Source organism: Stenella coeruleoalba, assembly GCF_951394435.1.
Source record: "Stenella coeruleoalba genome assembly, chromosome: 2".
NCBI lineage: Eukaryota > Metazoa > Chordata > Mammalia > Artiodactyla > Delphinidae > Stenella > Stenella coeruleoalba.
The window spans coordinates 66,497,160-66,523,709 of NC_137147.1; the positions used below are offsets into that span (position 1 = coordinate 66,497,160).

Here is a 26,550-nt window from a genome sequence, read left to right on the forward strand (position 1 = left end):
TGGGAACTCTTAGTTGTGGCATGCGAACTGTTAGTTGTGGCAGGCAAACTCTTAGTCGCAGCATGCGAACTCTTAGTCGCAGCATGTGGGATCTAGTTTCCTGACCAGGGTTCGAACCCGGGCCCCCTGCATTGGGAGGGCAGGGTGTTAACCACTGGACCCAGGGAAGTCCCAAGCCATTATATGTCCATCTTTATTATATCATTTGTTCTTGAATTTTTTAATTTTTAAAAGAGAAAATAAAATCTCATAGTTAGATTCAGTATCTTCTGATGACACATTTTTATTTTACCTAAAATAATGATATAGTTTTTTCATATAGTATGTGAAGAATGCTTTTGGGTGATTGGGATAGGGGGGTACTTATGTGGCTTTGGCCATAGGAATAGTCAAAGGGGTTTTATTTGGAGCACTATATTATATAATATATATATGGTATATATATTATATATATTCATTCATGTCTTCATTTCCAGTTGTAAATTTGCTAGGCTATCCCAAAGATATTCCACACTTCCACATGCTAGACCTAGGAAAGAAAATTGCTTGCTTGCTTGCTTGCTTGCTTGCTTTCTTTTTCTCTCTCTCTCTCTTGCTTTCTTTAATTTATAAATGTATATTACCTCTATAGCTATATATATTATTCCATGATTGCTTCTGTGTTTTTCAAAAAAGAGTGTGAAGCCAGAGGTTTTTTTCCAATTCAGGATATCTTAAGGGCATTTGAGGAAGAAATATCTCAATTGAAGGTAGCCATTAGATGGTAAAAGGAATTTGAACTAAATACAATTTTCATTTTCATGATAGTTATGTTCTATAAAGCTGCCATGAATACTGAACCATTGTTTCTTGGAGAAATACAGGTTTAGGTTCCTGTGAGGCTCTGGTCACATTTTTAAAGTTTTTTTTTTTTTTTTTTTTTTGCGGTGCGCGGACCTCTCACTGTTGTGGCCTCTCCCGTTGCGGAGCACAGGCTCCGGATTCACGGGCCCAGCCGCTCCGCGGCATGTGGGATCTTCCCAGACCCGGGCACGAACCCGTGTCCCCTGCATCGACAGGCGGACTCCCAACCACTGCGCCACCAGGGAAGCCCACATTTTTAAAGTTTTTGCTGCACTGTGCTTGCCGAAAAATGACTGTGAAAAGTGCTGCAAGTATTGATTTGTGGATTACAAATGAATTTTAGTGACTAGTTGATTTCACAAACATTAAATTCTCAAATAATGAGGCTCAGCTGTAATTTTTATAAAGCTACCGGTCAGCTTTCTCAGGAGTTTTTTGGAATAAAACCTTTTTTGGTGTTGTATTAACCAACAAATCTAGATTAACTCCCAGGGAACTGAACTTATACAGTACAAAAGAAAAGTAAATCAATGAGGATATAGTCTCAGTCCTGTAGTTTCATTTTCTTAAAAAAATATGATTATTGATTCAGATCCTTGAAATCAGTAGTAAATCAGTGATCATGTGGCTCTTTTGCATATGAAAGTAGTATATATCAACATATAGTAATTTTAGGTAAAAATAATTTTAACTATTAGTTTTAACCTATTTTTATTTCTTAATATTGTTTATAAAGGAATATTTTCTTCAGTGTTGTCTGATATCCAGAACTTACCTTTTAATTCTGAAAGGCATACTAAAATAGAATGGGAAGGTACTATTAATTCATTTAGGGAGTGAAATTTTTTGTTACATTAGAGCTGTGCTTATGATTTAAATGAAATCACATAAATCTTAAATTTACATTATTTAAGCATATATTTTAAAGAATGTTACATACTAAATTTCATCAGACCCAAGCCTTGGACATGTGTGGGTTTCTCTCTCAAATAACATTAATTTAACTTAAATGAGAGGTAATTAGTACCCAAACTGATAATACAGTCATTCTTTCTCTTGATGAAATATATAAATATATGAGCATCATATATACTTTGTGTGAATAAATAGAAAAAAGACATAATAACCTAAAGTACGTCCAGAATGTTAAAAGGTTCAACTTCAGTTGATGGAATTATAGATGGCTTAATTTTCTTTCTTTCTTTCTTTCTTTTTTTTTTTTGCTTGTTTGTATTTTCTAATTGGTTCACCATAAAACAGGTTACTTTTATTAAAAAGAGCGAAGTGACCTTTTTATAGGTTTAATTTGATTTAAATGAAATAAGCTCCTATTTGGTATATGAATACAAAGTTTAAAACTTAGAATTATAAGTTCTTCGATTTGACATTGCTAAAATCTGCTAGAGTAGTTTTTCAACCGTGAGAACTTCTTGATGTATATGAATAGAAGTAGTAACATTTTTTGGAACTTGATACTGGCACAAACATCTTAATTCTAAAGGTTGCATGTATATATTTAAAAGGAAGATTTGGTAAAATTATTCATTGTAGTAAAGATTCACATTTACTATTTTTATTTTGGTAGGTACGAACTATGGCTCGAGATTTGTATGATGACCACTTTAAAGCTGTTGAAAGCATGCCTCGTGGAGTAGTGGTAACACTCAGAAACATAGCAACTCAGTTAGAGTCATCTTGGGAACTTCATACAAATAGACAAGTATGTTAGCCTCTAGATTTTATGACACACAGTGATCTTGGTTTCCTTTTTTCCTGCGTTACTATCGCTTTATTGTGATAAAATTTTATATTCTGGGTATTGATTAGGGGGTCAGAAAATTATCACCCATGGGCTAAATTTTTTATGGTTTTGTGAGGTAAGAAGGGTTTTTACATTTCTAAATGGTTGAACACAAATCAAAAGTAAGAATAATATTTCATGATACCTGAAAATTATATGCATGTGTAAAGTCAGTGTCCATAGTAGTTTTATTGCTCACAGCCATGCTCATTTATTTACATATTGTCCGTGACTGATTTAGTGGCCACAATGGCAGACTTAAATAGGTGTGACCAAGATATGTGATGTGGCCTGTGAAGCCTAAAATATTTACAGTCGGCCCTTTACAAAAGAGTTTACCAGGCCTGGTAGAGATAATTCGCATTAATAATTTGAATTTCTTAATCTAATTTAGTATCTATTTTATTTTCATGGTAATTGATGCTCTGATAAATTAAGTATGTTAAGACCTGTTTGTTTTTTCGATTGTCTTTTAAAAAAATTTTGTCTCTTTTAGTGTATTGAGAGTGAGAACACTTGGAGAGATTTAATGAAGACAGCTTTAGAAAATCTAATTGTACTTTTGAAGGATGAAAACACAATTTCACCATATGAAATGTGCAGTAGTGGCTTGGTGCAAGCGCTTCTTACTGTTTTAAATAATGTAAGTTTATGAAGTAGTACAGAATGAGGTATATAGTTAAAAAAAATATTTTTAACTACACTTTGACAGAGCGAGATTTACTTTGTTTTTGTCAAGATGTATTAAAAACTGAGTAGTAAATGTTAACATTTATAATTTTTCCAGCCTTTCAAGTTTTATGATTAGTTTGAGCCAGTTGAATTAAATAATTGAGTTTATTTAGATTTTTTTGGTTACCTGATTATAATTTGTTCAAGATTTGTTTGAACAAAACACTTGCTTGTAGTAGCCTAAGATTTAACATTATTCACTGCTGTGATTCCCTCATAACATAAAATGGAGTTAGTCTATAGGCCTTTTTAAATACCTAAAATATTTGCATAAAATTAATTTATGAGCATTGGCAATTTAGGAAGTTTATGTGAATATTTGACATGTATTTGCTAATAACCTTATATTTCTCTTCGATTTAGACTGCATTACTATCTCTTTATTGTGATAAAATTTTTTCCTTTATTTTAATGAAAGGTGTGTATATATATACACCCCCACACACACTTATATTTTAACAAATTCTAACAGAATAAATTATGAAAAGTGAAGGTTTTCTCCCCATTTTAGTTCTGTTTGCCATTTTAATTTCTTGATCTTAATCATTGTACTTTAACTGCAGTGTCTCGTGTTTCCTTCATTATTTTTACCATTTGTATTCTCATTTATTAAAATTATATTGATATAGCATCACTTAGTAGTATCTATGAAATCATTGTTTTGATATACCAGTCATATTTTTTCTAATACTAATTAATGTAAATAGTACTGTTAAAATGCAAAATGTTCATAAATAATCTGAAATTACCTTGCATACCACTACACTTTGAGAAAAGGAGTATAATTGCCACTTCATTATGAACACTGAAGATATTAGCCATGATCTACTAGTCATATAATGAAAAGAATTTTAATTGAAAGAAAATAATGATTTCACTTATATTGTATTGATAATTTTGTAATATATTAATATTCATCTTGCAGAATGTGTTTTGATAAATTTCAGTAACAGCCCTAAAACTTTTTTTTTCCTTTTTTTTTTTTTTAGAGCATGGATTTAGATATGAAGCAAGATTGTAGTCAACTGGTAGAAAGAATAAATGTTTTTAAAACAGCCTTTAGTGAAAATGAAGATGATGAAAGGTAAATCCCCAAATTTCTTTTAATTTGATGTTTGCAGTGTTTGCAAGTTGATAGCTTTCCTTTAAAATAGAGCCTAGTATAGTGTTTATACACAAAGTAGGAACTTTTTTATTCAGTACAAAAGTAGCTTATATTATAAATAGATAAAAAAGGAAAGATTTTTAAAGTATTTTTTAATCTAATGGAATAAAAGGAAGATTACATGTCTGCTGTGAATGCAACTGACCTTTTATTTTAAATTAGATAATCTTTAAGATACAAGTGGAAATTTGAACACTGATTAAATATTTGTTGATATTGAGTAGTAATTGTTCATTACCTTTTAGGTGTGGCAATGATATTATTTTATTTTTTAAGAATCCTTTTGTAGGGGTACATACCCAGAGTATTTCTGGGTGAAATGATATGTTATTTGGCATTTTCTTTTTTTTTTTAATTTTTTATAAATTTGTTTATTTTTATTTTTGGCTGCATTGGGTCTTTGTTGCTGCCTGTGGGCTTTTTGTAGTTGCAGTGAGCGGGGGCTACTCTTCGTTGTGGTGCACGGGCTTCTCATTGCAGTGGCTTCTCTTGTTGTGGAGCGTGGGCTCTAGGTATGTGGGCTTCAGTAGTTGTGGCTCATGGGCTCTAGAGCACAGGCTCAGTAGATGTCGAGCACAGGCTTAGTTGCTCCGTGGCACGTGGTATCTTCCCAGACCAGGACTTGAACCCTGCGTTGGCAGGCACATTCTTAACCACTGCGCCACTAGGGAAGTCCCCTGGCATTTTCTTTGAAATATACAGGAAGGACAGAAATGGGTGGGGATATAGATAGAAATCAATTGGCTATTAGTAGGTAATTGTTGAAGCTGGGTCATGAGTTGATGAAGGTGCATTTTACTATTTTATTACTTTTGAATGTGATTGAATTTTTAAAATAATAAGCAAAATTCAATTAATTCCATTAATTTTAAATACCATTTTAAATGAGTGCATATTACATTATATGGATATATAATAATTTATTGAAATAGTCTATTAAACATATTGGCTGTTTGCAAATTATTACTAATACTAAAATGTAAGTGTCTTGGTGGAAACATCTTTTTACATAAATTCCTTTAAATTGTATTACTGAGTTATTGATGATGTTTTAAAGGTTTTTGATATAAATTGTCATGTTGTTTTCCAGAAATATTATACCAGTGTTGCCTTGCCAACAATACTGTCATTTTCAAAACTTTGCTGCTTTATATATTCTTTTATATGTATCAGATATTATATAATAAAATTGTTTAAACTTTAAAAAATAAATTACATGTTAAATTATACATTACTTTTTTTTTTGCGGTACGCGGGCCTCTCAGTGCTGTGCTGTGGCCTCTCCTGTTGCGGAGCACAGGCTCTGGACGCGCAGGCCCAGTGGCCATGGCTCACAGGCCCAGCCGCTCTGCGGCATGTGGGATCTTCCCGGACCGGGGCACGAACCCGCGTCCCCTGCCTCGGCAGGCGGACTCCCAACCACTGCACCACCAGAGAAGCCCAAATTATACATTACTTTGAATGCAGTTGATGAACATTTCATAAGAAAAATGAAATATTTTATTAAGTGAAGAAATTGAGTTATAAGATTATTTTTGCTTACTCATGTAGTCTAATACAAAATTAAACTTCTCTTTGCATTAATAAAGAAAGTAGGGGGTCTATATGAGGTTGGTTATTACAGTTTCTTTATGAACTTTAGCATGAACTTATATAAAAGCTCTTAACGATTATTTTTTTCCTAGTCGACCAGCTGTTGCATTAATCCGAAAGTTAATAGCTGTACTAGAATCTATTGAACGTCTACCTCTCCATTTGTATGATACACCAGGATCCACTTATAACCTCCAGGTAACCATGGAAAATGCAGTTGCTGTTATTGCTGAATGCATTTAGGAGCAGGCTTAGATAGTTTTCTTTAAAAAAACAAAACCAAAAAACTTTTATATTTTATTAAAGAACGATTGTGCTTAATCATTAAAGACTTTAACCTTTAATGACATTTGATTGTTCTTTTTAATGACTCTTGAATGTATTGGTATTTTAATGTTTATTTTAGGTTTTAAATCATATTTGGTAGGTCATATTTGGCGAAAGACACCTTATCAGTGGGAAAGCAGTAAAGAGAGTCCTTCTGTTCTAGAATTATGAGTTAAGTCCCTTCGTCTCTGAGTGTATCTCAACATATGAGAAAATGTGAAAATATTTTAGGCACAGGTTTTTTTCCTTGCTTTCTGTCTGTCATTGTTTAGAACCAGATGGCCTTCCTTAGCTATTTCTATTGATTTTTGAAATCTGTCATTATCACATGGTTTTATAAAAAACCTGTTTTCTTCCTGAGTGTCACTTGGTTGACATTCTTATTAATTCATTAAATTATTCTTTTGTTAGCATCTAGTATCCAGATATTAACAGACAAAACAAATAATTCTTACTGCTAATATTCCAAAACAGATCTTTATCACATCTTCTGTAGGTTACTTTGGTATTTTCTAGCATGTTCTTTGGCCTTGAATCTTGCCTTTATTTGATCTATCCTGCATTCCACTGTATCAAATAGTTTCTTTTAAATATGGCCTTTAATAAGTGACTAAAACTATTTGCAATAACAGTGCCTACTCAAGGCAAAAAACTTACGATACCTCCAAGAACCCATTAGTGTTACCAAAGCCAACTAGACTCCCAGACTAGAAAGCTTGTTCATAGAGTTACAGTATAATTAGTATATCTGACATGATGTATATATTAAACAAGATGTAGAGGTCTACTTTGTGCTTTACTTCAGACAGAATAATATAGAGGAACAAGGGGATTTTTTGGTCTACCCTTTTAAAGGTTTTATCCTTGATAGATGAATGAGGTAGAAATAGGTCTCAAAGACTGGAAATTCCCCTGCTTATACTTTTACAGTCCTAGGAGCACCAACATCTCTTTATTATACGTATCTCATTTTAGGAGACTGTGCAAGATACAAAGATAGGAAGGCTGGGAATATGCCCCCTGGTAATTTTGCAGTCTGAAATGCTTTCCAAATGTACATGTAAATATTTAATTATGTGTCTAAAGGAATTAGTTAAGATTTATACAGAAATGAAGCACATACTTGTTTTATTTACTAAAGCATATTGGATTGGAAGCTATCTTGCATTTTTTTAAGTTTATTAGCCATAGATTATTTAATATATTCTAGCTTTAAAAGCATAAGTTAATTAGCTACTTTTTATAACTTACTTGGAAAATTGCAAGTTATCAGTTAGGGGTTGTAATATTTCTATTAAGTGTTTCAGAATAATTTTATTTAAACCATGTATGTTTGAAGTTGTTTAGAAATTCTAAGTAAATTTCTTTGTTTCTTTCTTGAAAATATTATTCAGTGGACCTCTTTTAAAAAAAAAACATTTAATAGAAAACAGACATTGATCCTTCCTTTATGTTATACTTTATAAATCTCAATTGCTGTGTTATGTAACATTTTTCATTTTCAAAATTCTAAGAAAACAGAATATTTTCTGAAGCATTTTGATCATTTCTGTGTAGATACTTACAAGAAGATTAAGATTTCGGTTGGAACGTGCACCTGGTGAAACTGCATTGATAGACAGGACCGGCAGGATGTTGAAGATGGAGCCCTTAGCTACAGTTGAATCTCTAGAACAGTATCTCTTAAAAATGGTGAGTTTCTGGCAAGGGAATGGTGAAATAAGCATTCTTTGCTCTGGTTTAGGCCTTTAGAAAAGTGGTTTGGGAAGTATTTTTCCAGAGTTACAGTAATAGAGTTTGACCTAGTAATTCCATTTTAGAAAATAATCTTTATACACTCTAAATGGTTTCTTCATAAAGATGTCTATTATAGTTATTTTTAATACTCAAATAGTGAACAAAACCTTAATGCTAATCAAATAAAGGAATATCAAGTTGGTAATTACTTCCATTAATTTGAATATTATATAGCTATCATAATATATACAGACGGATAGGAGAAAAATGTTTTTGTAAAGTTTGATCAAGACTTTGTTTTATTCTATCTATTGAAATAATAGACTAAAGAAATACTCTCTGATATTAATAGTGGGGTGCTATGATTATGGAATTTTCTGGGTTTTTTTCCTTTTTCAAATATTCTTAAGTGAATATTGATTATAAAATAATTCACATTAAAGGGATAGGAACCAAATGGGCACTGCATTTCAAAATATCATAATTAAGGTGTCTTCCATATTTTCTTTGGTTAGGTAGCAAAGCAGTGGTATGATTTTGACCGATCTTCATTTGTTTTTGTTCGAAAATTAAGAGAAGGCCAAAATTTTATATTTCGGCACCAGCATGATTTTGATGAAAATGGAATCATTTACTGGATTGGGACAAATGCCAAGTAAGTCATTATTTAATGTAGGTTGAAAACATTCACCTGGAAAAAGAATTCTAGGTAGTAGAATAAAATTAACCACTCTGAGTATCCTGCAGTTTTAGGAATTTCGTCTTTTAGGTTAAATTTAAGACCATCCAAATTACTTTTTATGAAGAAAAAAATACCTAAATTGTTAAATGTAGAATTTTTCTTAATTAATATAATTTTATGTGGATAAAAGCTAGTCTGAGCAAATGCAGTTATTTTAATAGTATTAACTGTTAACACTGCTTAAGAGTATTTTCTTTGTTTTTGTGTAGAACTGCATATGAATGGGTTAATCCAGCTGCTTATGGACTTGTAGTAGTAACATCATCAGAAGGAAGAAATCTACCTTATGGCCGCTTAGAAGACATATTAAGTCGTGACAATTCAGCTTTAAATTGTCATAGCAATGATGATAAGAATGCCTGGTTTGCCATAGATCTGGGTCTCTGGGTGGTACCATCAGCATATACACTTCGTCATGCTCGTGGTTATGGAAGGTCTGCACTGAGAAATTGGGTTTTCCAGGTATCCAAAGATGGACAGAACTGGACTTCTTTGTATACCCATGTTGATGACTGCAGTCTCAATGAACCAGGGTTAGTTGAGGAGTCTTTGTAAATTGGAAAACTCAGTAAAGAGCTTTGTTTATTTTTAGAACTGTATCCTCCTAGAGCTCTCGTTTTTGTAAGATACTGAAACAAGATTTTCTTTCTAAAAATATCACTTGATACTGTCATTTAGGTATTAAAATTTTGAAATACTGACTTTGTCAAAACCATCAAATGCTTTAAACATTAGTAGAAGCTGAGCTTACTTATTTAAAAAGAAGTTGATACATAGCTGTATGTGTGTATATATAGCACACTGATAAAAACCAAAAAAAATGGAGTTAACTTTTACTAAACTCTCCATTTATTCACATAGTATATGTGAATGTTTGACAAATTAACAGTGACTATTGATTTTTCTTATTTTATGTATCTGTTTTCCTAAATTTTATATATTGATCATATATATTTTTTTAAGGACAAAAAGTCAGCATTATATTTCTAAAAAATTTAGTTCTAATAAAGTTTAATTGTACATTGTGGCACATTTTGAGGAGTAGAGTGTAGAGTTAAATTACTTTTCTGTATGTGATGTAGTATGGAAGGAGCTTCTTAACATGATTAATAGGTAATATTTTCAAGCTTTAAAGTTAATATTTTAGTATATCATTTAAAATTTTGCAAAAATTTAAAAATGTTTTTCATCATAAAAACATTGTTATAAAATTTCTGGTCTTGTTTCTTTGTATTTTATTATTCATAAGTCATTTAGTGTTATGAGTCAAATTAATAATATACATTTACACATTTCATTTTTAATTTATTTTCTTTACTGCTATTTTTCTCCTTTGATTTCTTGATTCTTGTGTAACAAACCGTTGACTGAACATGAAAGTTAGTTTACTTTTCATATAGTTTTCTATTATGTAACAAAATCTTCACCACCTTAAACATCTTTTTCATATGTTTAAAACATTACATAATATTTTCCCTAATACATTCACAGGTCAACAGCCACCTGGCCTCTTGATCCACCGAAGGATGAGAAACAAGGGTGGCGACATGTGAGAATTAAACAGATGGGGAAGAATGCTAGTGGCCAAACCCATTATCTCTCACTATCTGGATTTGAACTTTATGGCACTGTAAATGGAGTATGTGAAGATCAGCTAGGTAAAGAGATGAGAGTAGGTTTTTCTAACTTACTAAAACAATTATATTTATAAAAAGCGACTTTGTTTATATTTCTCTAATTTCTACCTTACAGGAAAAGCAGCTAAGGAAGCAGAAGCTAACCTTAGAAGACAGAGACGTCTAGTACGCTCCCAGGTACTGAAGTACATGGTTCCAGGGGCTCGTGTGATCAGAGGCCTTGATTGGAAATGGCGGGATCAGGATGGCAGCCCACAGGGAGAAGGCACCGTCACAGGAGAACTGCATAATGGTGAGTAGGTGCTTAGCATTTGTAGTGTAGAAATCGAGTATTTAAATAACAAAATATTTTTCTTTAGTTACTTTGGGGTAATTTATAAATTGACTAAATGTTCCAGGACTAAGTAGAAGAACTGATTTATTGGTTTTATGTTAAAAATGGGAAAAATCATTTATTTAGAAATAGGAAAAATTTTTAATTCTTAGGTTTTGACTCAAAACTTATTGCTAATATTTTGAAGTAATTAATAAGCTAGTATAAGGTGAATACCCTAAAGACACATTTTCTGCTGTTTTATTATTCATAAGTTTCCATTGATTTTTATCTTAATTTCTTATGCTTTTCTTTATATTGTTGGCTTGACAAGAATCAGGGCAGAATTTTTTGTTCAATTATGAGTCACATAGAAGAAAAAGCATTAACATTTATAGTTAAATATTTCTCAGTAAAGCATCGAACAAAAATTGTAGACTTTTCATTTATTAGTTAACTATAAGATATTTCACAGTGTTTCACAGTCTACCAGTTTTTCCTTGGGGTAGGGGTTATTGTTTAAAATCAAGTTCATTTTTAACTTTTGATCTGTAGATTTTAAAGAAGTCCATACCCACTTAAATTGCTTTTAACTCCCAGAAGCAACTATAGTGGCTAGTTTTTTTTTTTATAACTTAAAAGACTCACTTATTAGTGGATAATTTGCCTAACCAGTAGTGGGTTCTTATGAATTTTGCCTAGCATTAAAAAAAAAAGAAGAGTAAAATGTTTATATTCTCAACTTACACCTGAAAGAGACATAATAAAAGTGACAATGCTTAGGAGAATGACTAACATTTGATATCTTAACTATGTGATAAAGGCATTTATTTACTTAAACTATTTTTGGTTTTATTACGCTTAAGATTCTGTTCCTTAAATCACGTTACTAAATGCATTTCTGTATAGTCATACCCTAATTGCAGATCACTGTCATGATAGCAGGTTTATAGTGAGTGAGCATGTACGTAGCTGCCAAAATTCATTAAAAAAAAATAATAGCTGAATAATAATAGTCCCATTCAACTCAGAAATTTCCAATATTCTTGTTTTTAGGCATCTTAATGATACTTAGTTAACAGTCTATTCCCCCTAAATTATTTGACTTTTAAGTGTGTGAGCTAGTTAGAGATATGTGAATACAGCGTATTTTTCTTGCGCGGGAGTCAAGTGAAGCAACTGGAATCTTAATTTCAGAATTTAGCATGTAAGAAAGGCTTATTTTACTGATTTGACAAATGTAACGAAGTCATACCTTAAAACCCTTATGCCATAGAGGGTTCTTAGCTTTCAAATACTTAAGCTAACCATTTCTAATAATGGCTAGTTATTACTAATTCTATCTTTTTATCTATCTTTTGAGTATAAGAGGAGTTCAGAGTTTTGTATCTTTACACTTATGGATAGTGTGTATGTACCCTTTCTGAGTGATCAGTTTAAACACATGCTCAAGCATAATATGAATGGTTTACAGTTCTGAGTTATTTTTCTGTGCTATATCAATTAAAGCTCTTTCCTTTCTAAAGAATCTTTGTGTTGGTAGGAATACCCATTTTTTAATTTATTCCACAAATATGAGTGCCTACTATGTAAAGGTACTTCGTTAGACTTCAGATACACAATGGTCAACAAAAAAGTATGACCCCCTGCTTTCTGGGTAAAACAGATAAATTTACAGTTACAGATTTTGATAAGTACTATGAAATAAGTTATCAGTATATTTTGGAACCAGTTAATACAATACAAGTGTAATTTTTATTTGGGATTGGGATATGTTTTTGAACTTTTCCTTTTCTCACGCTTTTCCATGTTGCAGAAGAGATAGTTAAATGTTGGTTCTTCAGAGGTTATTTCAGCATACAGAATAAATTGAGGCAATTGAAATGTCATCTAAACTAGATTATGTAGATTTGGGGCAGTCAGTTTCCTCTCAAACAACTTGTATGCAGATAATGCCCACAGGTAATTCAGTATTACTTAAACCCCTCTGAGCCTCATCGTACACTTATATGAACTGGGCATGTGTGTGCGTGCGTGTGCGCATGCACGGGAGTATGTGTGTGTATGGGTAAAGTACTTTTATTTAAACTTTATAAAGACTTAGCACTTTACAAAAATAAATATTTTTATGTGTTTTTTTTCCTCTGAAGTAGTTAGCTTATAGCACTAAAATAAGATTGTAAAATTTCTATTAATTTTCTAATAGGCAATTTGTTTTGTTTTTGGAAGTTAATTACCATTTTTAAAAAGAATAAGTATCATTTTCCAAGCATAAGTAAACATAGATTTAATATTGTTATTCTCGTTCTTTTCACGTTATTAGCTTTATCACATAGGTTCTATCTAATAAAAGAGCCTAGCATACTTTTAAAATTTTGGTTTTAGAATTTTCTGCGCTTATTCTAATTTATTAAACTTAATCATAAGAGAACCAAATAACCACTGAACTTTGAGAACACAACCGAAATGCTAACTTAGTGTTATTTGAACTATAGTGACCTAGAATTTCTACAGTGATATATGAATATTTTGTCTGTCAATTATAGGATTTAGCCCAAACTTAGAAATTAATGGTTAAGCTAGCACTTTTTTCTATAAATAACATTTGACCACATAATCATATTTAGCAACTGAAAAAGCTTTTACTTAGATTTCATCTATACTTGAAGTTGTAACATTTTACCATTTTTATCAGTCTTTTTACAATTTTTAACAGTTCTTCCCCTTAAAAGATACCCCAATAGATGTAAACATGACCCTTACATTAAGCATCACCAGAACAAACAGTTCAGAAATAAGAGAAATAGGAGGAAGGATTTAATTTTAGTTAGCAGACCTTAGATGACTAGAAATTCAGAGAAGTGCAGCACTGATGAAAAGCTGATCCCATATTGTGGAGCTACTGTCTGACACGCTCCTATCTGCTTTCTGCTGGGTCTCACAAACTCCTGTCCCTTTCCAGGCTGGATTGATGTCACCTGGGATGCTGGTGGCTCAAACTCTTACCGTATGGGCGCAGAAGGAAAATTTGACCTCAAGCTTGCACCAGGGTACGACCCTGATACAGTGGCATCACCCAAACCTGTTTCATCCACTGTTTCAGGCACAACGCAATCATGGAGCAGCTTGGTGAAAAACAACTGTCCAGACAAGACATCTGCTGCTGCAGGCTCCTCAAGTAGAAAAGGAAGCAGCAGTTCTGTGTGTAGCGTGGCCAGTAGCAGCGACATCAGCTTGGGTTCGACCAAAACGGAACGGAGATCAGAAATTGTAATGGAACACAGTATAGTTTCAGGAGCTGATGTCCATGAACCAATTGTTGTTCTTTCATCTGCTGAAAACGTCCCTCAAACAGAAGTAGGGTCATCTTCCAGTGCAAGTACCAGCACCTTAACAACGGAAATGGGAAGTGAAAATGCTGAAAGAAAGTTAGGCCCTGATAGTTCTGTTCGTGCTCCTGGGGAGTCTGGTGCAATATCCATGGGAATTGTTAGTGTTAGTTCTCCTGATGTTAGTTCAGTATCTGAGTTAACTAATAAAGAAGCAGCTTCACAACGGCCCCTTAGCTCTTCAGCAAGTAACAGACTATCAGTGAGTTCTTTGTTAGCTGCTGGGGCCCCTATGAGCTCTAGTGCAAGTGTTCCTAACCTGTCCTCAAGAGAAACATCTAGCTTGGAGAGTTTTGTAAGGAGAGTGGCAAACATAGCACGGACTAATGCCACGAACAACATGAATCTAAGCCGAAGCAGCAGTGATAACAACACTAATACTTTGGGGAGGAATGTGATGAGCACAGCAAGTAAGTGAGCTTTTCCTTATGGAACCCAATGCTTTTTCCACTCGGAGGGATGCAAAGTAGGATCTGTTCAAGTGGATTCTGGCTTCAGTCTTTAACTAGATCATTAACCATGTTAGATACAACTGTGTCAAATTTAGCACTTCAGGAATATGAGGTTAAGTTCTATAGAACTGTGATATTTTAAGAATTCTGATCAGGTGTGATAAAGAACCTCTTATTCTAAATAATAACACACTTCTGTTTTTCACTGTTCTGTGATAAATTGTTAAGTATGGTTGCAAGAGGAAATAGATGACTATTAAATATCATCAAAGTCAATTGAAATCAGAGCGTAATATTGGCATAGCTTTTACTTAGGTCCTGAATTGATATTAGCTTCTGAAAGTTTTTAATTCTAATTAAAGCTACCAGTGGGTCAAAGTAATTCCCTTGGAAAATAACATTGGGAGTTATTTCATTGCCTGTTTCACTTATTTAAAAAGCTAGGCTTAACATTTTGAAAAACAATAATGCTATAAAAAAAATAAGAATTTTTAGTTGGATTTCAGTTGGGTTCCCAAAGTTGTTGCTTTTCAGCCTTTTAATAATTGGTGTTTCATGACCTCATTCTTTTTCCTAAATATACAACGTAGTTTTTCTAAGGTTTATATAATCCTCCCTTTTTGTACTAATTTGCTTCATTTTTATCTTTAGCTTCTCCTCTTATGGGTGCTCAGAGTTTCCCTAATTTGACCACACCTGGTACCACATCAACAGTGACTATGTCAACATCCAGTGTCACTAGCAGCAGCAATGTAGCTACAGCAACAACAGCTTTATCAGTTGGTCAGTCATTAAGTAATACCTTGACCACCAGCCTCACATCCACCTCCAGTGAGAGTGACACAGGTCAGGAAGCAGAATATTCCTTATATGGTAAGTTATAGTTTACAATATTTAGATATTTGTATAGCGACGCTTTTATTACCTTTTTCTCCTTGGTTATTTTTAACCTTTGATTAGAAAAGGATAATTCTCTCTTCTTACAAATGTGGCAGCTTCATATATGATGAAAAAACTCACAGTGATATGCAGGACTGTTAAGAAATTATCTGATTGTAAAAGACGTCTAGGAACTTTTTGTGTGTCATCCTTTTTTTGCCTTTTGTCACTAGTGAAGTTTTATTAGAAGAACCATAATAACAGAGATATTTGATACCTTTATCAGAGAAGAAAGAGTGTGATAGATTAATAAGCTTTGTAAATTGATAGTTCCTGTATGTTGTAATGTAAGAGGAAAAACTCTCCTGTGTGTCTCCTGTACTTTTAATACTCATAGAATGCTTCACTTCTGGCACGTCGTTAGCACCAGATGTGTGTGAACTTTTCCCACATCAGCTCAATGTCTTAAAATTTAACTCAATTCTGACACTACCTACCTACCTGGAGATAGTATCAGATCCCGCAGGTTAAAGTCTTAGTTCCACAACACTAATCACAAGTCCAGATTGTCATCTGTGCTTCTGACTGACTGGCTATAAATTGGAAGTTTCCATGATTCCATCTTTGGGTTGGATTAATTTGCTAGAGTGGCTCACAGGACTCAGGAAAACATTTTATTTACTGGGTTACTGGTTTATTATAAAAAGGATATATAGGGAATTCCCTTGCGGTCCAGTGGTTAGGACTCTGTGCTTCCACTGCTGAGGCCCGGGGTTCGATCCCTGGTTGGGGAACGAAGATCCCACAAGCCGCGTGGTTCGGCCAAAAAAAAAAAAAAAAAGAGAGAGAGATATAACTCAGAACAGCCAGGTGGAAGAGATGCATAGGGTGAAGTCTGGAAGGGTCCCAAGCACAGGAACTTCTGTCCCCATGGAGTTTAGGGACCCTCCTGGTCTGTCAGTGTGTTCATGTCCACCAACCTGGAAGCTTTCTGAACCCCAGCCTTTTGGGGTTTTTTTTGAGGCTTCATGATTTAGGCACCATTAATTAAATTATTGGCCATTGGTGACTCAACCTCCAGCTCCTCTCCTCAGAGGTCTAAGGGGTGGGATGAAAGTTCCAACCCTCTACTTGTGGTTGGTTCCACTAACAACCAGTTCCATCCCTAGATTACCTTAGGGCTTTTTAAAAGTCTCATCAAACCAACTCTGGTTATGAATAACAAAAGACACCTCTATTGCTCTTATCTCTTAGGAAATTCCAGGAGTTTTAGGAACTCAGTGCCTAGAACAGAGGCGAAGACCAAATTTATTTTATTGTAAATCACAATATCACAACTATTACCAAAGTCTTTTGGGAATTATTCTTTATTTAGGTAACATTTGAATTTTTTTCAGATGAATTAATTTTGCTTAGGGGTTTTATACATTATTATAGCTTCCATGGTATGTAGTCAGTGATAAAACCGTTTGATTCAATTAAAATATATGTTTTTGATCATCTTATTTTATCTTATTAGAAAAGTAAAACTTTTTATAGAAAGGAAATATAGAAGCAGATAAAATCATCTAGTTCATACCTTCCAGAGACAACCACTGTTGTCATTTAATACATATCATTTGATATATATGTTCTTCTGGTTTTTGTTTTTTTAAACAAAAAGGGATTCTGTCCTTTGCAGAAAGCTCTTTTCACTCAGTACATTGTGAAATATTTTCATATTGTTCGATGAGTTTCTACAACATATGAAATGGCTGCCAAATATTCCTCTGTTTGTATGATCGTTATTTAATAAATCCCCCATTTTGGATATTTAAGCTACAGCTTTTCAGTACCATCAACACTGTTATGAATGAGCATCCTTGAATTGTATTTTTGTGTATTTCCTTAGGGTAAATTCCTATTGTTTTAGAATACCTTTTATCATACATCCTTGATCACCTGTTCTTTTTTCAAAATTACTTTCGTTAATTTAAAATAAAAGAAAATTTATGTGAAGATATATTTTAAGTACTATTTTATGTATACATCATTTTAATATGTTTTCCTCTTCTTTTCTGAGACTGGCCTCTCCTATTCCAAGCCAGGAATTGCATCTGATGTTGTATGGTTTTAGGAAAAGTATTACATCTCTCTGTTTCTACTTTAGCTATTAAATATGTATATGGTAAAATGATGATGATTGTTACACCAAAGTATTGTAAATTCACTGAATAAACTTTTCTACTTTCGTTTTTCTCATGGAGGCCTTCTGCTTCTCCCTGTTAATATGTTAACTTTAAGCTTTAGTTCTAAATCATGTGAAGGTTAAGAAAGTTGTGGGTATGCTAGTGGGAAAGAATATTGAAGAGTTAGGGCTACTGGTTGCCTTTTAAAAATTATTCTTTGGTGGTTAAAATTTCCTTTTCTACATTTCTAAAACTGGAGGACTCTTTGAGTGCTGCTGTATGAAGGATCAGAGTAACATCTGCCTTATAAAATAATTTCTATATATGCAAACTTTGAGGGAAATGATTTGATTCTGTAATATGGTCAAATATATAAAATAAGGAGCTTTTTGAAAATATATGTATATATAATATTCTTACACTCTGATAAAAAAAGGGAAGATGAGTTAAACAAACCTCTGACTTCAGTGAATTGTAACATATAGGAGGTGGAATTTATATATACATATATATTTTTTTTCCTTTAAAAATAAACCAAAAAGTGGAATTGATTTATTTTGTATACTACCACATCATGTTCATGAGAACCACTGCCTAAATTGCAGGATGGCACTTTACGTATGTTAGGGGTAATATATTTTGTCAAATTTAAGATGCCGTTAATTATGATTATCTTATGTCACTAAGGAAAAAATGTTGCCAATTTAGCTGTGAATATTCTGAAATCAGAATATGTCTCATAAGCAATGGCAAGTCACAGTAAAAGGCATTGAATTCTTAGTCCTATATAATTATTAGACTTAAAAAATTATATTTGGTTCAGAAATTTACAAATGCAAGTTTCTACTAAATAATTATAAATTGTTTTCTGGATGTTTTTTTGGAATATAGAGTATATACTACTATACTGTCTTCTTATCCATAGAAGTTTTTTTAATTCCAGATCCAGTAAAAACTTACCTTGTTTTAGACCCATTATTCCTCTTTTTGTTTTCAGTTCCTGTGGGGAACAGTTTCTCAGCATCTTCATTGATGTGGGGCAATGTAAATTTGACCTTCTCTTTACTGAAGGGTGAAGGGAAGAGATCCTAAGAAGGAGGGAGACAAAAGGGATTCAAGTTTATTGAACTTTTTTATGTGCTAGATAATTTGCATAATATGAAAGATGGTACCTAACATTATTCCATAGTAAATAGATATTATCTTTAAGTAGTCATTATCATTAAGTATCTCCCCAGTCACATAGATAAACTCAGGTCTCTCTGATCGACTTAATTCTGTTTTTTTCCCTCATAAGATCTTTCACAGTTTATATTTATGTGTTCATTTGTTTACCTTTAAATGCCTCTCTGCCCTGTAAACTCCATGGGGGCTCAGACCCTGTTTATTTTGTTTACAACTGCATATACCTGGTGGCTAACGGAATTCGTGGCACATAGTAGGTACTCAACAGATAATTGTTGACAGAGCGAATGATTCCAGTGTTCACTTTCCACGTTTTATGTTTCCTGTGACTTGTGCAGAGAATAATGATAGGATTGTTTTTATTTTTTAACATACCCCATATTGTTGACCTTTTTAAAAATGATTTTGTAGATACAGACTTAGTTTATGACCATCCTTTATCCCATGTTGTTTTCTGCCATGCTTGTGACTATTTACCATTGTTACTCATCCTTTATGTGTGGTGGTAGAAGAGTGTCAGTACTAGATGTGGCCTTTATACTTCTCCCTTTGGCATTTTACCTTTGTATTATAAAATCAATACGCGGGGCTTCCCTGGTGGCGCAGTGGTTGAGGGTCCGCCTGCCGATGCAGGGGACACGGGTTCGTGCCCCAGTCTGGGAAGATCCCACATGCCGCGGGGCGGCTGGGCCCCTGAGCCATGGCCGCTGAGGCTGCGCGTCAATGGGAGAGGCCACAACAGTGAGAAGCCCGCATACCGCAAAAAAAAAAAAAAAAAAGAAAAATCAATAGGCAAAGTTACTTTGTTATGCTTTGTTAATTCTGTTAAGAGGAAGATCGTTGGCTTTGTTTTCTAGATTTCCTTGATAGCTGCCGTGCCAGTACTCTGCTAGCTGAGCTAGATGATGATGAGGACTTGCCGGAGCCAGATGAGGAAGATGATGAAAATGAAGACGACAATCAGGAGGACCAAGAATACGAGGAGGTTATGGTAGAGAGAGTCCCCCATTCTCTCAACTAAGACAGGATGTTAATAACTGAAATGAGGAGAGGAAAAGCAAAGTCCTGGTTAAACTTTGAAGCAAGCGATATGGCACCAGTATGAAAAATGTGGTTAATTAAGAAAAGCACTTTTAATCTGAGCATTTATGACATTTTTTGAAAGAAAATAAATTGGTCATAGTTGAAAAACACTATATCACATCTGATGTTTTCACAGGTTTTAAAGTGTGAAGAACTGCACTAATCCTAAAGAATATAATTTTCACGGTTCTTCCACAATAGTTATACTTAGAAATTTTTGGTACCTACTGTTTTGTAAGCAGTATCTGCATGTTATCTCATCAGTCCTTACACAGAACCTATGAGACAGAGACATAGAAAACATAATTTGCCCTTATTATTTAGAGTTAAGTAGAAAAGTAGGACCCAAGCTTAGGCAGTATGATCCAGAAATCTTAGTGTTTGATAACTGTGATTGTCTTCAAATTGAACTATTGCCTGAAAATGCCTTTTATTTAAACTTCTTGTATAATTTTTATTTCCCTTTATAAAATGTTACTAGATTAAAACATGTTTTTTCATAAGTTGAGTTATAGTGGGGTGGAGAACTCCAAAAAATGCTTTTAGTATATCTTGCTTAGAAAACATATAGAATATTAGCACATTTCTTGTGAAGGTTAGTATATGATGCATGATGAATTTAAAACATTCACTTTGTAACTTTTATGTACATGGCTAATGAATATGAAGTTTTCTAATGACAGTTTTGGTAATATAGGTTTATAGTTCAGGTCAAGGCTGAATAGAGATATATATGGGTCAGATAATTAGACATGTCTCTTTACATTTTCTGTATCAGATTCTGAGACGTCCATCCCTGCAGCGTCGAGCTGGCTCCCGCTCTGATGTAACACACCATGCTGTCACCTCACAGCTACCACAGGTCCCAGCTGGAGCGGGGAGCCGACCTATTGGGGAGCAGGTAATATCTTCATGTTTACGTTCTCTACAGTGTATTTTTTTCCCTTTTCACAGTAAAGCATAAACTAAAATGCCTAGAAAAATATACAGCAGGGGCAGGGTGAGGGCAGGAAGCTACTAAATAGAGTTAACAAAAAGAAACTTGCCCAACTGCTTGGGTTCCATAGTCCAGATAGAGTCCATGATTGCTCTACCATAATGCATACAGGAATTTCTTACTTGAAACCTGCTCATCTTGGCCTTTGGGTGGCAGTAAACATATACTAAAATGGTTAATAGCTACTTTCTAAGTTTTCATAGTAGAGTAATAGAAGTATTAGTCTATTAACTAACATTTATCATTAATTAGGTGCTAGGCACTGTTTATGTATATTAACTAATTCGGTCCTTTCAACAACCCTTTGGGTTTTCACCTGAAAACCCAATTTTCAGGTGAAGTGATTGACCTTGGAGAGGCAGCAGTGAGCCGTGGCTTGAAGCAAGGTGTTAGTTCCCTGCCCAGGAATTGAACCTGGGTAGCCTGGATGAAAACCAGGAATCCTAGCCACCAGACCAGCAGGGACTAGAAGCTAGAAGCAAATTTTCCCTGGCTCTTGCCCCCGTTGAAAAATGCATTTCTTAAGGAGGCAAAAACTGTAAAAACAGGTACAAAGTTTATTATTAGAGACACAGCAGACAAGTGGGAGAGAACACAGAGAAACAGTTTGTTTAATTAAGACAGAAGCAAGGCAGAGATTCACACCTGGAGAGAAAGGGTGTGGGCGTCCCCCCTAAAGTCCCCCCTCTTTAAAGTAGTAAATCGGTGGTTAAGTCATTTATATAGGGCAGGTCTTCCGGGTCTTTGTTTATCCTTAGCCAATTACCTGGTTTCTGTTTCCACACCTGCCCTGCCCTAGGGCCCTCTCCAACATGTGTGTGCTACTTTTTTCCAAGATGGATTCCAGCCCAGAGGCCTATGGGGGGCCTTGGCATCACATATTATGGGGTGGTGCCTCCTCATCACATATTATGGGGTGGTGCCTCCTCCTTTTTGACCCCCAAGGAGCCTTTCTGCGCATGTGCAGTGTCTCCCTTGCCCCAAGGATGGGAAATATGTGACCTCTTGATCTTTACTCAAACAGGGATTAGCCCCTCTCTGTCCCTGCTGTGACTGTTATCTTAGAGTGTCCTCAGGAGACAAAGCCTGGATATTTACCCTGTTTCTATTGTTATTTCTGTTTTGAATTACAAACAGGAGGCTGGTTTTAAATATCTAACCTTGAAGCCCACCTATCTCCTGTCTCAGGAATTGCAAACAGGAGGCTAGTTGTAAGTGTCCAGCCTGAAGCCCGTCTTTTTCTCGTCCCAAGAAATGTAAACAGGAGACCAGTTTTAAATGCCTAGCCTGGAGCCCATGTATCTCCTGCCTCATGATTACTAAAGATCACACATAGAAGTTTTGGATCCAGGATAAAAACCCAGACATTCTGGTTCCAGAGCTGTCAAATGTCAGTTTGATTTGTTATAAAGGTTAATTTCAATTAAGTGTTCAAAATATGGGGGGTCTATATGTGTACATTTAAGTATATAGATAATTCTTATTTAAAAATTACTACATCAGACATTTACAATATTTACAATTCGTTGATCTCTTTTTTGTTGATACAAAAAGTGAAGGAGAGGAGAAAATGTTCCTTAAAAAAACTTTTATTATGGAATTTTTCAAACATGCTAGAAGTAGAAAGAATAGTGCAATGAATCCCCAAGAACCCATCATTTGACAGATCAACACTTTGTCGAACTTGTTTGAACTATTTGCCCCATAGTAATTTAAAGCAACTTCCAAGCACTGTATCTGTTTTGTATGTAATTCAGTATGTAATACAGTTTACACTTTTTTAAAAAAAAACAGCCTATTTATAAATAATTATACATTCACAGGAAGTTGCAAAGATCGAAGGGTCCTGTGTGCCCTTTGTCCAGTTTCTTCCAGTGGTTACATCTTACATAATTAGAGTACAGTATCAAAACCAGGAAGCTGGCATTGGTCCAATGTGTGTGTATGGTTCTTTGTCATTTTATCACATGTATAAATTTGTGTAACCATCACTAAAGCTACTTATCTTTTTTTGACTTTTCATTTAGCTTTATTACCAGATGTGTGACTCTTGAAATTTTAACCATACAGTGACTGACTTTTCATAAACTTAAATCAGTAAGAAATTTATGTATCTACATGTTTGGCTTATATTGTGCTTAAGAAATATGGTTGAATAAGAACATGTAATACCTATAGAGAGAAGTATTTGACATATACCTTATTTTATAGATAGCATATCACTTTAGCAATAATGAAGAGTTTTACCTTTTAATGTTTGTACGTGGAATTTTATTTTAATAGGAAGAAGAAGAGTATGAAACTAAAGGGGGACGCCGGAGAACATGGGATGATGATTATGTACTAAAGCGGCAGTTTTCAGCTTTGGTTCCTGCTTTTGATCCTAGACCTGGTCGTACTAATGTCCAGCAGACAACTGATCTAGAAATTCCACCCCCAGGTATACTATATTTTAGTTTTTGTGATTTAATTTTAATAGGTACCAAATAAAGTAGTACTGTATAGTTTTTTTTGTTTGTTTTTGTTTTTGCGGTACGTGGGCCTCTCACCGCCATGGTCTTTCCCACTGCAGAGCACAGGCTCCGGACGCGCAGGCCCAGCGGCCATGGCTCACGGGCCCAGCCGCTCCGCGGCACGAACCCGCGTCCCCTGCATCGGCAGGCGGACTCTCAACCACTGCGCCACCAGGGAAGCCCAGTACTGTATAGTTTTAAAAAGTAGGGTACTACTTGTATATGCAGGTTATAAGTAAAAGGTTTCAGGAGAAACTATATATCAGCCATGCATCCTTAAAAAAAATACAGACTTTTTTAAAAGGAGCAAATTACAGTATTTTATTTTATTTTTCATTGAAGTATAGTTGATTTACAATGTTGTGTTAGTTTCTGGTTTACAGCACTGTGATCCAGTTATACATACACGTATTCTTTTCCATATTCTTTCCATTATGGTTTATTACAGGATATTGAATATAGTTTCCAGTGCTATACAGTAGGACCTTGTTGTTTATATTTTATATGTAGTAGTTTGTATCTGTTAATCCCAAACTCCTAATTTATCCCTCCCCCACCACCTTTCCTCTTTGGTAACCATAAATTTGTTTTCTGTATTTGTGAGTCTGTGTCTATTTCATAAATAAGTTCATTTGTATCACATTTTAGATTCCACATTATAACTGATATACAGTATTTGTCTTTCTCTGTCAGACTTACTTCACTTAGTATGATAATCTCTAGGTCTGTCCATGTTGCTGCAAATGGCATTATTTCATTCTTTTTTATGGCTGAGTAGTATTCCATTGTGTATATATACACACCACATCTTTATCCATTCATCTGTCCATAGACATTTAGGTTGCTTCCATGTCTTGGCTATAAAATTATAGTATTTTAAAAACACACTGTGTTTTACATTTGTATAAACTTTAAAGCAAGGACTCATTTAAAGGTAGATAATTTGTATTGTTTTCTACTGGATCAAAATTGCTAAGCATTACTCCCATGCAGCTTTTACTTTGAAAAGCTATATAGTGGTTTTAGTTATGGCCTCCAGAGTCAGTCAGCCTGAGTGCCAGCTCCATCTCTTACAACTCTATTTTGGGTGTGGTAGGCACACTAATGGCCCCCTCCCAAAGATATGTAGGTCCTAACCTCTAGAATCTGTGAATATGTCACCTTAACGTGAGAAAAGAGACTTTGTAGATGTGATTAAGGATCTTGAGATGGAGAAATTATCCTGTTTTTCTGGGTGAGCCCAATGTAGTCACCAGTGCCCTCATAAGAGAGAAACAGGAGGGTCAGAGTCAGAGGAGATTTGACAACAGGAAGCAGCAATCACAGTGATGAGGAGCCATGAGTCAAGGAACATGGGAAGACTCTGGATGCTAGAAAAGGCAAGGAAATGGATTCTTCCCTAGAGCCTCCAAAAGGAACAAAGCCTTGCCCAACCCATTTTAGATTTCTGGCCTCTAGAATTATAATATATTTGTGTTGTTTTAAACCACTCAGTTGTGGTAATTTGTTATAGCAGCAATAGGAAACTAATACACTGGGCAAATCCCCTAATCTGTGTAAGCCTGGCTTTCCTCATCTCTTATATGGGGAAAATAAAGTCCTTGTTTGATAAGGTAGTTACAAGGTTTAAATGAGGTGAGATATGTAAAGTGTCTAGCATGGTACCTGATGTGTGTCTCAATAAATGTCAGCTATTGTAATCAGTATATTATCCTTCAAGAAGACTTAAATGTTACTGTGGAGTGTACTTATTACTTGATAAAAAGATACCTATGTTAAATATGAACATAAGTACAGTTTATAGTATAATGTGAGGTATGTGATGTAGTATGATGGTGAGAATGAGTATGAATCAAGATGTTCCAAGGTCCCTTCAAAAAGGAAAACCTAGGGCTTCCCTGGTGGTGCAGTGGTTGAGAGTCCGCCTGCCGATGCAGGGGACGCAGGTTCGTGCCCTGGTCCAGGAAGATCCCACATGCCACAGAGCGGCTGGGCCAGTGAGCCATGGCCGCTGAGCCTGCGCGTCCGGAGCCTGTGCTCCGCAACAGGAGAGGCCACAACGGTGAGAGGCCCGCGTACCGCAAAAAAAAAAAAAAAGAAAACCTATTCTAGGGAGTATAAATAGGTACAGATTTTCGATAGAGTTCTTTAGCAATATATTTCATATTTTTACTACTACATATTGGTACTATAGAAGTATTGGCTCTGCACTCAGATGACTACAGAGGTATTCTTTAAAAATTGGAAATGACCTTCATTATATAATGGATATGGTTCAGTTAAAGTACAATGGGATGTCATGCAGTGTATAAAACAATACTTTATAAAACTATATCATGATATGAGGAAAAGATTCCTGAGATTAAAAAAAAAGAGAGTACATCACTAAATACGTATGAAACTAATTGTATTTGTGTGTATATGTGTGTGTTTACCTCATAACAGACTCATTCAATGCAAGCAAAAGGTTGATAAGTCTTTAACTGAGTATGTGGTTTTCTCTGTATGTAGTATTATTAATAATTTTAGTTTTCTCATTCATAAAAATAAAATGTTCTGAAATATACAATTCTCATGTATACCCTAATAAAAAGTAGAGATTCTTATCATATGTACAAATTCTTCTCTAGTACACTGTCTTTAACCTAACTGTATTCTTCCCATTTTAAAAAAACAAAAATATTGAGGCCAGGAGAATCTTTTTTTTTTTAATAAGATTGACACTAGCTATAGGGGTTTTTTTAATATATAAATAAATATATTTATTTATTTTGGGCTGCATTGAGTCTTTGTTGCTGCGCAGGGGCTTTCTCTAGTTGCGGCGAGCCGGGGCGCATGTGTGGGCTTCTAGTTGCGGTGGCTTCTCTTGTTGCGGAGCACGGGCTCTAGGCACATAGGCTTCAGTAGTTGTGGCTTGCGGGCTCTAGAGCTCAGGCTCAGCAGTTGTGGCGCATGGGCTTAGTTGCTCCGCAGCATGTGGGATCTTCCCTGACC

General features: G+C 34.6%; 1 protein-coding gene across 4 annotated transcripts in view; it reads left to right on the forward strand.

Annotated features, from left to right (window-relative positions):
• Positions 1-26,550, forward strand: part of HECTD1 (HECT domain E3 ubiquitin protein ligase 1) — an 88,465-nt gene that overhangs the window by 50,641 nt on the left and 11,274 nt on the right. Inside the window, exons 16-29 of one of the 4 annotated variants that reach the window (XM_079906435.1) lie at positions 2,429-2,563; positions 3,141-3,287; positions 4,366-4,460; positions 6,227-6,332; positions 8,019-8,153; positions 8,714-8,853; positions 9,150-9,473; positions 10,432-10,598; positions 10,693-10,869; positions 13,853-14,689; positions 15,383-15,604; positions 19,821-19,954; positions 20,825-20,947; positions 23,327-23,483. In XM_079906435.1, the coding sequence (XP_079762561.1) occupies positions 2,429-2,563; positions 3,141-3,287; positions 4,366-4,460; positions 6,227-6,332; positions 8,019-8,153; positions 8,714-8,853; positions 9,150-9,473; positions 10,432-10,598; positions 10,693-10,869; positions 13,853-14,689; positions 15,383-15,604; positions 19,821-19,954; positions 20,825-20,947; positions 23,327-23,483 (2,899 nt within the window). The remainder of the gene's footprint in view (positions 1-2,428; positions 2,564-3,140; positions 3,288-4,365; positions 4,461-6,226; positions 6,333-8,018; positions 8,154-8,713; positions 8,854-9,149; positions 9,474-10,431; positions 10,599-10,692; positions 10,870-13,852; positions 14,690-15,382; positions 15,605-19,820; positions 19,955-20,824; positions 20,948-23,326; positions 23,484-26,550) is intronic. The other 3 variants (XM_079906436.1, XM_079906438.1, XM_079906437.1) reach the window with 3 other exon arrangements.